Source organism: Notothenia coriiceps, unplaced genomic scaffold, assembly GCF_000735185.1.
Source record: "Notothenia coriiceps isolate Sejong01 unplaced genomic scaffold, NC01 NC01_scaffold00000463, whole genome shotgun sequence".
Lineage (NCBI taxonomy): Eukaryota > Metazoa > Chordata > Actinopteri > Perciformes > Nototheniidae > Notothenia > Notothenia coriiceps.
In genome coordinates, this window is record NW_011333164.1 from 46330 (window position 1) to 61209 (window position 14880).

Genomic DNA, 14880 nt, shown 5'->3' on the forward strand with positions numbered 1-14880 from the left:
AAAAAAGTAATAATAAAAAAATAATTGTTTTATTTCGATTACGTTGTTTTCGTAATCGTTGCAAGCCATAATCGTAATCGCGATTAAAATACGATTAATTGAGCAGCCCTACTTTACATACAATCACACTACAACCTGTTCCGACACTGTTTTTTCTAAATGAGAAATAGGAAAAATAAGATGTTTCCCTTTGTGTTTGCTTGAACTACATAAACAGTGTGTGTCCACTATAAAGCCGAATTAAAACGCACTTATTTACTACATAGAATTTTTTTTGTTTTTTGTTTCTTTGGGCAAAGTACAATAGTTAAATCTTTTTTACAGATTCAGCAAAATCAAAGAAACATAGTAGTCCCTTTTCCTGACAACTGCTGAATTGAGGCTCAGTGTTGACTTGCACCCGTTAAGTTCTCTGGGGGAAAATAGAATAGCAAAATATTTTTTGAAATTCCTTTAACCCTCTTTTTCCCCTTTCAACAGATAAAAACAGACATGCTCCTGCTCATGTGCAAGAAGCAAACAACACAGAATTGGGAGTGCCTAACGAAGGCGGAAAAGCAGACAAAAGACAAAGAGTAAGTTAAAAGAGAAATGGAAATTGGTTACTTTTAGTTCAAGTGATTTGCACAAATTAGGTGACATAAGGCCGCTGCATGCTTCCAATTAGTTAATTTGTGAAAGATATTGTACAATATATATGATGACATGTGTGATTAATACCACTTCTAATTCCTGTTGCAATGTGTTGTGAATAGCTAAGGACATATTGGTAAAAGCAGTGTAAGAAATGACATAATCTCATACACCTCTGCAGTGCAGTACCACATCTCTCAGCCAGGTGTCACTGTATACAATGTAGCATGTGTGCAGGCTACATGATGGAAACTCCTGCTATTCTGATGAACACATAACAACTGTTATACTAATGTCCCCCTACAGTAAACCCAATGTTGAAGCGAATGCAGACCCCAGCGATGGCCTGATGACTATGCTGAAAAAGATTTACTCAGATGGAGATGATGAAATGAAGAGAACCATCAACAAAGCCTGGTCAGAGAGTCAAGAGAAGAAAGTTCGAGGAGGAGGCGGAGAAGACATGATGGACTTCTGAAATGATTCAATGTGTTTCCACAGCAGGACCAAGTGAGAGCTGCCAGGGATGCACCTGACATGAGTTGAATATTACATGTTATGGAGTGAAGTCAATTATATTTCAACAAAAACTAAAAGTGTACAGCTCATACATAGGGTTTGGGAATAATGTCTAAGCTCTGGATTGTCACATTTTTAGCCTGGCTTTTAAAATCAGTCCACCAATCGCCTGCTAGTCATACAAATGAAAACAGATTTGTTTGTGTTGAAGGACCACAATGAAGTTGTTTTTCTTTAGATTAATATGTGTTAGTACTTCTAAATTTTGATTGGACCATGGTAAATAAAACATGTGAGCAGTGTTGTGTAAAGTCAAACCTTAATTTTGTTCCTGTGCAGCTAAACTGAGCTGATATTTAAAAGTGTAGCCTACATTTGCCAAAGTCATGCTCATATTCCTTTAATGAACACAACAAGATGGCTCCTTTGACCTCTTTCAATGTCTTCTTCATATGCACATTTCATTTGTTGTCATTCCAAAAATATTTCAAATGAAACCGGCAAGGACATTACTGCTTACACATCAATCTAGTGTAATAGGAAACATAAATGCATAGATCTGTGTTTGGCGTCTTAATGTAAATTTTACCCATTCCTGTTGCATAATAAAATGCTCTGAAACACATTCTATTTTCATTAATTAATGTTACTGTTGCATTTTCATGGTGTTGGACTGATAGCTACTTTAAACCTATTTACAGAAGCACTATTGGAGTTTCCTATTTCTTTCCAGTGTTTGTGAATGTCTAAAATGTTTGTATTGATTACTTTGATTTTACTTTGGCTTCATAGTTTTGCATGTGTTGTTGCTCGCCCTCAGGTTGTTCAAAAATGTTCTCACAAATACAGATCTTGGAACTGGGTCTACTTTGCGTCCGCTTTTTCTTCTAGTTTTTGAGCTCATAATATTGTAATCTGTTTCATTTGACATAAGATTGCATAAACACTATGAGTGTGATCCGTCTTGGCTGAATGGTTACATTTTTGTGTAGTCATAATTGAGATATTCCTTCACAGAGGCCTTCCTGCTCACATACAAGGTGATTTTAGTTTAAGACAACGACTCATTAAACATAATCTTAAACCCTTTATTTTTTTAAAGAACATGATAGGATAAGCAATGTTCCAAAATATGTTTGACAAATGTTCAAGGTTCTTTATTGTCAAACTAACATAGCTACAGAGTAATTATGTCGTTGAACATCTTAGGTCACAGGCTTCTCCAACAATGCAACACAATAATACAGATAATCAGACAATATTAAAATATACTATATTAAAAGTAATACAAAAAGAAAAATTGTTTAAAAAAAAGTGGAATAGTGCAATACGAGTCTATAAATTATTGGAATTAGATAATAGATTAATAATTACTAAGTGGCAGATGAATGTTATGAAATTGTTTCAGCAGTTCAGTTGTTTAACAGTCTTATTGCCTGCGGGATGAAGCTGTCTCTGAATCTGGTTGTTTTTGTCCGGAGGCTGCAGTAACGCCTGCCAGACGGCAGCAGACTGAACAGTTTGTGGCTGGGGTGATGATGGGGGTCTTTTATAATCCTGAGGGATTTCTTCCTGATCCGCTGGGAGTAAAGGTCCTCCATGGATGGCAGCTCCGTCCTGGTGATGTTAACTTGGTTTGCTTGTAATGCAGTAGAGCATTAACTGGAACATAAGTTGTCCTGTCTCTATAGACAGTCACAGGATGTAGAGAAGTGAATACATTTAGTTTAAAATTATTTATATACATATAAAGTTGTGCAGTGCATGAGCCAGCAACCTGCACGTTTCGTCCACCAGGTGGCAGCTGCGATCACTTGTTCGCATGAGTTTCCTCTGGGATTATACACACATAAACGCAGCCAATATAGAATTTGTTTTTAATATTTCCTATGATTCTGCATTTTTTGGCAGAAAACCACGTATTTTCTCTTCCTGGAGTTTCCCTTGATTAAATAAAGGCTCATGACAGTATTTTTTGACGATCATTTGTGAGTCACAGATATTTTGGACCTACAGGTGGGAGTACTTACATCAGCTGTTGTAGTATTTCCATGGTAGTATATGGCTAGTATGCTAACCAATTTGTAACATGACATTGTAATGTCCCAGAGATGCATGAGCGTATGTTGTGAACTGGAAGTCATCAATCAAAATTCATTTTATGGCGCAGAAATCTCATTATTTCATAGATAATAGTTTTAGTAATAAAGCCAGAACAATACCAAGCTTGACAAACTATTAATTGCACACTTTAAACAAAAACTTTAAACTTAATGATATGGCATTTCAAAGTTCAGGTATATCACCGAAGATTCATTTTAAAAAAAGGAAATAATTAGAATAAGAATAAAAATACACTTAGATGGGTCACATGTGCATCATCACACTGTCCTAGGCAACCATTCAGTAAACTGAGTTTCAGATTAAACCTGGCATAGAGTGGATACCCCCTGCTCGGGTTACAGCGTGTCATTGTCCTTATTCGCGGCGTCACTGACACATGATCACCAACATTCATTAAACTTTCAAATAGGCTTTTTCATTCATATTTTTCTTACATACCGGATCATGTTATTTCTTTTTTTTTGAGATTGTGTCTGAGCAAACCGTCTGGACTTTCTCCACCAGTGCAGCAACTCGCCCCGCCCCTCTCAGTGACGTCGCTGCTCGCCTATATAAACTCAGAGCGCCGTGCCCAGAGACGCCAGATGGATACAGTTGGACGAGGTGGACGATACTTTACGCACCAGACCAGACCAACTACCGATAAAACGATCGAAAGGGAACTTAATACAAACTTATTATTTACGCTACCGTGTGAAATGGATACCGGTTGTTTCACCGCGGCGCAGCGTATTTCGTGCCACGCCACGAATGCTGATTTGTTTAAACCTGCTCAGGAGCGTGGACCCCAACAATCCTCTGCCCAGGTGAAAGCCAGCAGGAATAAACCCGAACAAACCAAACCGGAGCTGGCCCAGGTGGTGACAGACTCCAAAACGGGAAGATCATACAGTAAAGGGAAGCTTTTGGGAAAGGTACGAAGATTTAACTGTTTCATGTGTATGTCTCGCTTCACCACAGATATGTTTAGAGGCGTCTTACCCGAGGCGAAACATTGATCTAGAATTGTTATGAGAGAATCACTATTAAAGGTCGATCTGTCTTCATTATTAATCAGTTTCAGGTGTGACACTAATGCGGGAATACTAAATTACCTCGCGGTGGATTAGGCCAATATCTCCCTGCTGTGCGAATCATTGCTGAATGAATCAGGCGCAAGGTGTGTCGCTCATGTGCGCACACATGATTGGCAACATATTCTATAAAAGCCAATAATTATACGCCAGAATCCGCACATTTGAATGACATCTCAGGAGACTGTTAACCCAATAATGTGCCTGCCTGACTAGGCATCTCTCCTCTCACAATACCATCGCATCTTTAATGATTTGAGACGTATGTTCCATGTATGAATGGAGATCCTGTATCAACATGTTGCTCATCATCGATACGCTGCGTCGAGCAGCCAGCCAAATCTGTGTTCCTCCGCTGATCCTGCCGCAGAGCTGGAAACGTCCGTCAATTTCACAGTTAATGAATGCAGCAGCTCTGTCTGCCCCAGCCTTCACGTCCTCAAGCATGTAGTCTTGGTTGCATCTAGAAAAATGCGTTGATAAACAGTAGTTAACAAATCAAGGCTGAATGTCGGTTTTTGGAGGCATATGAGAACATCCAAGGCAACGAAAGATGCATTAATTATCTTGATTACAAAATCATGCATGTGTATACATATAAACATGTCTTGTTTTTTTTATTGTAATGCATCCCCCCCCCCCCAACCAAGCATTACCTTAATCCTTTTGATTGCTGTACAGCTATTGATCGCCATGTAGCAGGTTATTTATGGCCAGTGCAGGTTTTTAACCTGCTGCTTTTCCCAACTGATCATCCTTTTTTTTTTTTTTTCCCCAAGGGTGGCTTTGCTCGATGCTATGAGATGACCGATCTCTCCAGCAACAAAATGTATGCCGTGAAGGTGATTCCACAGAGCAGGGTTTCCAAACCACACCAAAGGGACAAGGTGTGCCTCGGCTTGTTTGTCTCAGTATTCATAGAGGCCTAATCATTACCTGAATTTAATATCTGAATTGTTTTTGCGCTCACAAACTGACTGATGTCACCTTTTTAACAGATCACGAATGAGATCGAGCTCCACAAAACCCTGTCGCACAAACATGTGGTGAAATTCTCCCATCATTTTGAAGACCAAGATAACATCTACATATTCTTGGAGCTCTGCAGTCGGAAGGTAAGACTTCAAACATTTCTACAACACTGTGCGCAGCCTGCATGTGTTTTTTCTTTATCATTGCTCAGTGACACAATATATTGTATTTATGTAACCTGGGTTAAAGTATACAAAGCACAATCATCCTAACCTTAATCATTGTCCCGCGACTGTGGTGTTTATGCAGCAGTGTTGTACAGTCTCAGTGACGAAAGCATGGTTGACATTTCCTTCATTGCTCTGTCTCTGCAGTCTCTAGCACACATTTGGAAGGCAAGACACACGCTCACAGAGCCAGAAGTGCGATATTACCTCAGACATATCATATCTGGCCTCAAGTACCTCCACAGCAGAGGGATCCTACACAGAGATCTCAAACTAGGTATGTGAACATGTGACAAAGCGATGTACGTCCACAGCAAGCATCCCAGGAATCTGCTGTGACTTTGGGAATCCACATGGTATCTCTGGAATGCTGACTGGACAAATGTTTTTGTCTTTTTTCAGGCAACTTCTTTGTCAACGAGAACATGGAGCTGCGGCTGGGAGATTTTGGTCTCGCTGCTAAACTGGAGACAGCCGAGCAGAGGAAAAAGTATGAATTTTTAACTGCTAGCTACTATTTTTAAGTAGTTGCGTATTTTTTAAGGCTCAAATGAGATATTTCAAAATTCAACATGGCTTTGGGGATTTATTTCACGTTTTAGTTTAGATTTATGAAGTTGAATTCATTTAAATGTCATGCGTGGTTCACGTACATAAATATAACCCAAAGATAACATTACATTCTTAGAAATCTTTTTCACGCTTGAATAGTGCACATTAATCACAAACCAGTCAGCTTCCTCCTCCCACTAGCCTCCCCCCCCCCCCCCCTCCAGTAAGTCCCTAACTAAGCCGGTTTCCAGGTGGCAGTTGAATGTAGCGCTTAGAGCAGAGTTTCAATACTATTTTGACACCTTCCTGTGGAATGCCAGAAGAATGAGTGGCAACCACCATTTCATCGTCTGCATGATGCATCTTCAGAAGAGAAAGTAGTTTGATGCATCATTTAACATCTGTCGTGTACTTGTTTTTCCTCAGAACAATCTGTGGGACTCCCAACTACTTGGCCCCTGAGGTGCTCAACAGACAGGGCCACGGCACAGAGTCCGATGTTTGGTCCCTCGGATGCGTCATGTAAGTTATATGCTCCGGTCATGTGCAATATAACATTTGTGTTTCATCGTAGTCAGTGTGAGAATGAAGACATTCTATCCAATCACTAAGAATGTGTATTGGTCTGAATGATCTTGAGTTGACCAATGGTTTCCTCGCTTTATCACCTTCAGGTACACACTGATGTGCGGCAACCCACCCTTTGAGACACTTGACTTGAAGGAGACCTACAAATGTATAAAAGACGTTCGGTACAACCTGCCCTCCTCGCTTTCCCCCGCTGCACAGAAACTCATCTCAGGCATCCTGCAGAAAAACCCCAGCGACAGACTCGCACTGGATCAAATCCTCAACCATGAATTTTTCACCAAAGTACGTAAAGACTCATGCTCATTCAGTCTGTTTAAAGAACAATAACTGGATTGGATGCATTCATCCATTTATGGTCACATGTTTTTCTATTGGATTGAGATCATAATGTTTTTTTGGGAGTGGAGACAATGGTGCTTGTAACAAGAACAGAATATCGCGTGTTGGTGCTTGACGTATCACCGCTTTGTTCCTCCTTACAGCCTCCTTATCCTCTCTGCCCTTTTTCTTCCTCTAGGGTTTCACCCCTGATAAACTTCCCCCTAGCAGCTGTCTGATGGTGCCAGAGCTCCACCCACCCAGCCCTGCCAAGAAATTCTTCACTAAGATGGCGAAGAGCTTCTTTAGCAAGAAGAAGGCAAAAGGTAAGCAGCAGCACAGCAGTCGAGTTACAGAGACAACATTTTTTAACTATTCTGCTATTTTAAGATGCAATGTCACTTTGCTCAACACCTGTCACCTTGATACTCTCAAGGGAACTGATGTTTGAATTACTGGATTGTGTTTAGTGTCCTTCAAGCATGTTAGAACTACCGTAGGCATCGCTCCTGTAGTTAAAATGTTTGTCTACAATGACGTAATTTATTTTTTGCAGTGGAGAAGATTCCATTAGAGGAAAAAGATGACAAAGACATTTCCAAGCTGGTGTCTGGCATCGTGAAATGTTCCATCAACAGGCAGATCAGCTACAAGACAGTGGGACCCAATGAGGTAAATATAATTTAGTTTTGTCCTATATCTGCAAAGGTTGGCTTTTTTTGTATTTTTTATTTTTTACATAAAGTTACTTTCAGGAACTTGACGAAGTCCCAGAAGTAGTAAATAAATATTCCATGGCACCTCTTATGTCTGATCATTGCTTTGCATTCAGTGTTTTGAAGCAAGCTTAACATATTTGCAGCATGCTTATTCTAGCAGTTGAGCTATCTTTTTTTAAATGGCACAGCAATGGAATTGTTAACTGACTGAACATAGGGCAGCCATATTGTTTATGCAGTGAATTATGCTTTTTATTTAGACGTCAGTCGTTGTTCTTGAAAGGATATAGAAGCTTGCTTTTCTGGCTTTAATGCTTTTTTTTTTTTTCTTTCCCTAAAGTCCTTCAAATTACACTTATCGACGCCAGCTTTTGTTTGTAATTTCTGAAACTGTTACTGCATACTTGATAAATAGTCAAATCCATCCTTTCCTTTTTTCTCTCTACTACACCATATTAATCCTAGAACAGGCTGTGCATTCATTATAAAAAAGATTCAGAACCAGAGCTTAGACTAATGCCACAGCAGTAGGAAGCTCAGTTGGCCAATCCCTTTTCAGGCTGGTCTAGTTGCTATTCTATAGAGCCCAATAGGAAATCATAGTTTGCACTTTGGTGTGAATGTTTCTTTGTCAGCTTGATAATGAGCATGTGCGGAGTAACCAGGTTAGTCAGGAGGCATTTGCTGATCACACAAAGTAGTTGTCAAAAGTAATTGACTTTTTTTTTTTAAATGCGCACAGGCTTACAAACCAATTACCAGATTAGCACAAAATGACCTCTGATAACCTGACATTACAAATGAAAAAGCTGCAGCATGTTTTCAAAGCACCTATGGTAACTGGCATTAAAGCAGTTTAACCCCTGTGTGATGGCAAGGTGCATAACATTTGCACATATGAAACCTGTGACGCGACAACTGTATAGCTGTAGCTGAATATAGCATCTCTGGCCGATAGACCCACAAATGCTAAGCGTGTGTTTCAGGTATTAATAAAACTCATGCGGTTATTCTAGGTGTCATTATTTCCTTCCTCTGTTCTTACTATCAGTTTTGTTTTCCCTTACAAATTAGTGAACATGTCTATCTTTTGTTGCTACTCAGGTGCCTTGTCCCATTGGTCACGTGGTCAGCCCCCTGCCTCTGGAACCCACTCCTGCTGAGGAGGAATCAAGGAAGTCACTCTCTAACTCCTTCAAGGGCACAACGGCCAGCAGCACTGAACGTAAGCGGCAATGCTTTTCTTTGTTGCCTTTTTGATTGCTTTTTGTAAAAAATAAAAATTCTCATCTGTCAACAACATTTTCTTTTTAACACTTTGTTTTCTCTCCAGCATGTGAAGACATCCCGACTCCAGCATCTGTTTCTGAATCGGCCTTGAAAGTTCTCAACAGCTGCCTTGCTACCATGCCTGCAGGTAAGAGAGCAAAACACACTGAGCTATACAAATGTAAAGCACTTTTGGCAAACAGCATAATTGTATCACTTTTTGGCAAGTCAGATCAACATGTCTAAACACAAGACAATAAGTGTACAGTCTGAGTAGCATTCTGCATCTGAGATTCAGAGCACAATAACTGCACACCAGATAAAAATGCTTAACCATCTTCCTTTTGTTACTTTAATTGGAAATCATGAGAAATCATCCAGTTTAATCAACCATTTCTTTACCTTGCCTCAGCCATTTCAGCACATCTGAATCGCACTTTTTAAGATACAATCTTTGTTACATTTGTGGCATAAAAAACGTTTTAAATGGTGACTTTCACATAAAATGTCCTCTATTGGTTTTGATATGCCATCATTTTGTTTTTCCATAGTCCCTAAATCTCTTTATTTCTTATCTCTCCAGCCACTAGGAACCCACCCTGTTTGTCCCGGCCCCAGTCCTTCCTGTGGGTGACAAAATGGGTCGACTACTCAAACAAGTATGGTTTTGGCTACCAGCTCTCGAACCAAAGCATCGGAGTGCTCTTCAATGAGGGAACACGCCTCAGTCTTTGTGACCAACGCAAGTAAGTACCTTTTTAGAGCTACAGTATTTGCTTTGCCTTACGGAAACATTACAGTGTGCTCAGAACCACTTAACAGATTGGTTCAAACTACACCAGTTTTCTCATACTCATTATTTCAAATCAACTTTTTAATTTTCAAATTGCCTCAAGTAACTTATGATTTATTTTCTTTCACTTTTGTAACCAGGACGGTCCACTACTGCTTGCCCAACAACAAACACTTCACCTTCCCCACTACTGCGCTACCTGAGCAGCTTCGGAACCAGAAACAAATTGTAGAGCTCATGGCCAACTACATGGAGCAGAACCTTATGGAGGTATGAGCAAAGTGGTTAATTTTAGCCAAAAGACTTCAGCCACAAATACTCAATTACTTTTTGGATAGCCTTTGTGTAATGAATTAATTAAAATGAGACAATGGTTTTCCTCATCCTCTGATCTAATCATTGTATGCCTTCTTCAGGGTGGTGATCTGCATTGTGACAATCAAGTATCGGGTTGCCCTCCTTTCCTGCTCCAGTGGGTGAAGACGGACCATGCTCTTGTCATGCTCTTCAACAATGGCACTCTACAGGTTTGAAAAAGCTCATTAATTCTATAAATTAATTATTTATTCTTTTGAGTCTTAGATTTTTCTTATACCCAGAATAGCATTTACCAACATTGGTAACTACTATATTTGATTATGGATTTCTTGTTCTTACATTCATGCTCTGTTCTTAAATCCTTCCAGGTTAATTTCTATGCTGACCATACCAAGATCATCCTGTGCAAGTCCTCAGATGACGCCTACCTGCTCACCTACATCAGCCGGGAGCGCGTCTCGTACACGTACCTCCTCAGCATGCTGAATGAGATGGGCTGCACCGCAGAGCTGAGACACCGCCTGCGATACGTGGTCCAGCTGCTCCAACACCACGCTGATGCCTGAGACCGCTGCTCATTGGCTCCCAGGCTGCCTAACTGGCAGATGCCTTAGAGGCGATCTGACTGGTTAACACCTCGCTTTTAGGCAGCCTGACTGGTTGACTTAATTTCTCAATGCCAGGACGAGCTGACGCCTGTTTAGTTGACGGAAGGAAGACTACTCTGAGGATTTGAGCATATATTCTTTTCTGAACTGGTGTTTAGGCAGCTGATTTTTCAAATTGTTTGACCTTGATCAACATCAAGCAGTCAGGAGGTTGCCCAATGCAGCATCTGCCTCGAGGGTTTGTCCTGTCCACCGTGAAGGTATTGATGCCTAAAATAAGAGACTCCTCTCTGGCCTGATATGATGGATCCCTTACCGGCAGATTCCTAAATTAACATTCAAACTCCCAATTACCTACCCTCACTCACAACCATTGCTTCTTGGCTGGATCTTTCAAAGCCAACAATCAACCCTCCAGCTTCCCCTGATTGAAGATAATCCAGGCATGGTTTCTCAAAAGTATCTTAACACTAAACTTGTCTTAGCTTGCAATGGCACAAGGACAATATTGCAGCTGGAATTCTTTTAGGCTCTGTTTTCTAAACTTATTTTAGCAGCAAGGTCACTTGCACTGTTGTCAAGCACTGAAAGATTCTTTGGGAAGAACTGTTGTTTGATTGGGATGAGAGAGCCTCCTACCCTCTGTTGGTTTCTGGCCGTTCGGACCATGGTGCACACACATTATTTTTTCTTGTTTTAGAAAAAGGAGACATAGAGCCAACTAGGATCACACTACCATCTTGACCTCACATGCACAAGTAACATTCCTGGCCTTATTTGATGATGGTGATCTATCCAACACCACTTTATCTTTTTGTTATAGTTGTTAGAAAGAAATGTCACTGATGTGGTACACGGCATACTACAGGGGCTTTGGGAGCAACACAATTTTGCACTCTTGTTTTTTCTTTTAGTAACTTCATCTTGATAGCGAAACATTTTAATCCCACTTGTTTTTAACAACACACCAAAAGGCCTTTTCTTTCTCGGTTTTTTTATGATTCATTTTTAAATTCACAGTTCATAAGGTGAATGTGTGTGCCACACATGTGCTGGTAAACAAAACTGCTGGTTGGAAAATGAGGGTGGGGAGGGGGATAAAAGTGCCTTTCTGAGGGATGTCTGTATAGTGCAATAACAACCCTTTGTGAATGTCAAGCTGGATACAAACAAGATTTGAGAGATGGGTTTTACAGGTGGCATTTACTTTTATACTTTAAGCAAAATTTAAAAGTAAGTCCATTAGCACTACACTCACTACCTGGTATAAGCTTTTAGAACAACTGGTATCATAAGTATATATCCCAGTAATATCTATTATGGAAAAAACATTGTACTCTGTTGTACTGTAATCCTCTTGGTTTACATTACTTTCTCAACCCAGAGTTGTATCCTAAAAACTGTGACCTGGAATGCAAGTATTACGTACATGTGTTTTCAAAAACCCAACATTGTGAAAGCCATCTGCCAATTCAGAATAGTCTTTATTTTTTGGCACATAATGTCCTGTTTATTTATTTTTTTATTTATACATGTTTTTTATTTATTGTGTAAATGTTATGGTCTTGACACAAGGAAATGTTCAATTCCGATCACCTTTTGTATGTAACATATTTGGGGGGGAAATGGGACAAAATAAAGTTTATTGAAAATTAACTTGTTACCTTTTTTCTTTTTTTTCTCATTGGAATATTTGGAGCATCTGCTGTAGCTTTATATCTTACTAGATTGGAGAAACTTTTTTAATTCAGTATTTGTATCTTTGGTTTATGATGGAACATTCACCAATAACATTATCATGCTACCCTTTGTGGCATAATTTTTAAAAAAAAATTCAAAGGGAACCAAGACTTTGCTGTCATTCTCATCATGGTTTAAAGAATAGTGTTTGACAGTATTGACTATAACATGTTGAGATGCAAATGATGTGCTTCAATGCACTTAATCAGTCTTTTAAAAAAAAAAATAACACACATCAAATGTATTTGTTGGTGGTGCATGTCTCCCAATGGCTAGCTCTCAGAGTACTTGGTCTTCCGAAAGTTCTACAGCCATGTTTAAGGTTAAAGACTTGCTATGCTGGTGACATTTTGATTTTAGAAAAACTATCATACCCTATAAAATAACTGTCCTCACCTGACTTCTGTATCCCTTTCTATTCGACTCCAATGCACATTATGGTAAGTAGCTTGACCCCTGACGGTCTACTAAATCTACTCCACATAGTAACACGCATAGGAGAGAACTTTGAGAAGTGACTGTGCCAACTCGAAGGCAGCCTTGGCATATCTAAAATCCTGAAACTTGGCCATTGTTCAGTCTTGACTTGCTTACTTTGAGTCAGGTTTCATTCTGAACTCCTGGGCTTGTTTCTATTGTGAGGCTTGTTGAGTGGATGGAAGAACAGGGAAAGCCAGAAACATTTCTATGCTTTGTCACGCTTCAATGAAGCAAAAGAGGCACTCTGAAAGCTCCCCACAATGTATTTGTACATTTAAAACGACATGCAAAACACATTGGGTATAACCAAGTTGATTGCATTAGATAAGGGTATACTGTGGTTTTCACACAAAAGGTGAAAAGAAAGAATTGTGTGTGCACACCAATTTCATATCAGGTACTTTGGGAAGAACTTGTATACGTTACTTCTCAACTGATGAAGCTTTATTGTCACTAAACAGTGACACTGTAACATGTTGATGTGAGACAATTGAGTCGTAAACAGTAGAGGAACATGACCTCTTTCTTGTTGCCCCTCAGCCGTGAGCAGTAACATCACCCCAAGTGAGTTCCTCATCAAAGCATCAACTACTCTAACAAATGCTTCATTAACTAAACAGTGTGAGCAAACTAAAGCATTGTTCTTCCTGAAAGACTTGAACAATTAAGAACTATACGCAGTTTATGGGTCAAAGTGTCAGTGTTGAGTTTGACTTCATTTAGTAAAAAGTGTTACAGTATTACAGGAACCAAACATGACAAAGCCTTTCTTGGTATTCTTAGTTATTTCTTAATGTTATTGTTGTATGCATTTATTTCTGTAATGGAAATAAGATACGATGCCTTTAGTTAAGAACCCGGTTAGGGATCCAATATAATTGTTTGATTCTAAAATATATCGAAACTTGGCTTGAACAGTCTAGTTTGCAGCATTAATGGATTTTAAAACTTAAAAACACACAAAGAAACTAAAATATCTGGATGGCAGCTGATGCTTTTTGTTATCTTATATTAAATCTGCACACAGTGTCAGCTGAGAGATTCTGTCTTCATAAAAGGATAGAATAGTTAAGTATGACATCAACAAAAGTCCCACATCACTGTTTCAAACTTGTGGAACTAGTTTAATTATCTTTCCAACAAAGGGACAAATTTTTCTGCAATGTTCTCGGTAATAGTTCACAGACGTGAATACCTTGAATAGCCCGTTGCAGTTTTTTTGTTATGACAAGACAAACAGGCTATAATAATAATATATTGACAGGCAGAATTCTCGGGGGGGCAGGAAGGTTGAAATATGAGAAAGCATGAACACGAAATATTGATGTATGGATATGGACATAGACCTGTGATTTCATATATGTGCACATAAAGACATGTTATTGGGACAGAGAAGACACACAAACAAAATACAAATGTAAAAAAATCCACAAACAAACAGACACACCTCCCTGCAAGTCTCAGCTGATGTAATATTTTAACCATGAACACAGTCAGGCAATGAGAGCAAAAACAGCCTTATTAGTGGGTGTTTGACGTTGCATAAGTCAACTCGCTACAAATCTCCATAGAGAGCAAAAGAGAGACAGAGGGAGGATAATGTTGTCAAAGCTCCCTCCTGATTGTTTGAAACTGGGGCAGCAGCAAGACAACACAAGGCTCCTCTGCCGTAAATCTTGGGCCAAAAAGTGCTGATTTCTCATTTTCAATTGCGGCGTGAGATATTCACTTCACTCAGCCACTGACCTCATAGGTCTAAATGAGAATCTTTTTCTACATTGTTTGTGTTGCTTCCTGCATTGCAATTATTTAATGACTGTTTTTTTATATTTAGCTATATGCTCGTATGAATGATCAAAACAGTGCCGGGATGTCATTATGAATTGAAGATTAATAGTGGACTTCAAGTCACAGAGAAATGAGCCGATACAGAGAGAGATGTAT

At 39.4% G+C, this 14880-nt stretch overlaps 2 protein-coding genes across 2 annotated transcripts in view; both read left to right on the top strand.

Annotated features, from left to right (window-relative positions):
* Nucleotides 1–2019, top strand: part of cacybp (calcyclin binding protein) — a 3943-nt gene extending 1924 nt beyond the window's left edge. The window contains exons 5-6 of the mRNA XM_010780222.1: nt 481–575; nt 940–2019. Coding sequence (XP_010778524.1) covers nt 481–575; nt 940–1111 — 267 coding nt within the window. The 3' untranslated portion in view covers nt 1112–2019. The remainder of the gene's footprint in view (nt 1–480; nt 576–939) is intronic.
* A 1849-nt stretch (nt 2020–3868) lies between these two features.
* On the top strand, nt 3869–12372 carry plk3 (polo-like kinase 3 (Drosophila)). Its single transcript, XM_010780232.1, has 15 exons — nt 3869–4190; nt 5129–5236; nt 5348–5464; nt 5696–5825; nt 5951–6038; nt 6527–6622; nt 6775–6973; nt 7209–7335; nt 7566–7681; nt 8833–8953; nt 9062–9145; nt 9581–9743; nt 9931–10060; nt 10207–10317; nt 10477–12372. Exons 1-15 carry the CDS (start codon nt 3975–3977, stop codon nt 10672–10674), a joined length of 2004 nt encoding a protein of 667 aa, XP_010778534.1. The 5' UTR covers nt 3869–3974; the 3' UTR covers nt 10675–12372.
* The last annotated feature ends 2508 nt before the right edge of the window (nt 12373–14880 follow it).

Coding starts and splice junctions, on each gene's coding strand:
- plk3 (XM_010780232.1), top strand. CDS start 3,975: ATGGATACCGGTTGTTTCACCGCGGCGCAGCGTATTTCGTGCCACGCC. Junction 6,974..7,208: donor ACCATGAATTTTTCACCAAA/GTACGTAAAGAC, acceptor TTCTTCCTCTAG/GGTTTCACCCCTGATAAACT. Junction 10,061..10,206: donor TGGAGCAGAACCTTATGGAG/GTATGAGCAAAG, acceptor TGCCTTCTTCAG/GGTGGTGATCTGCATTGTGA.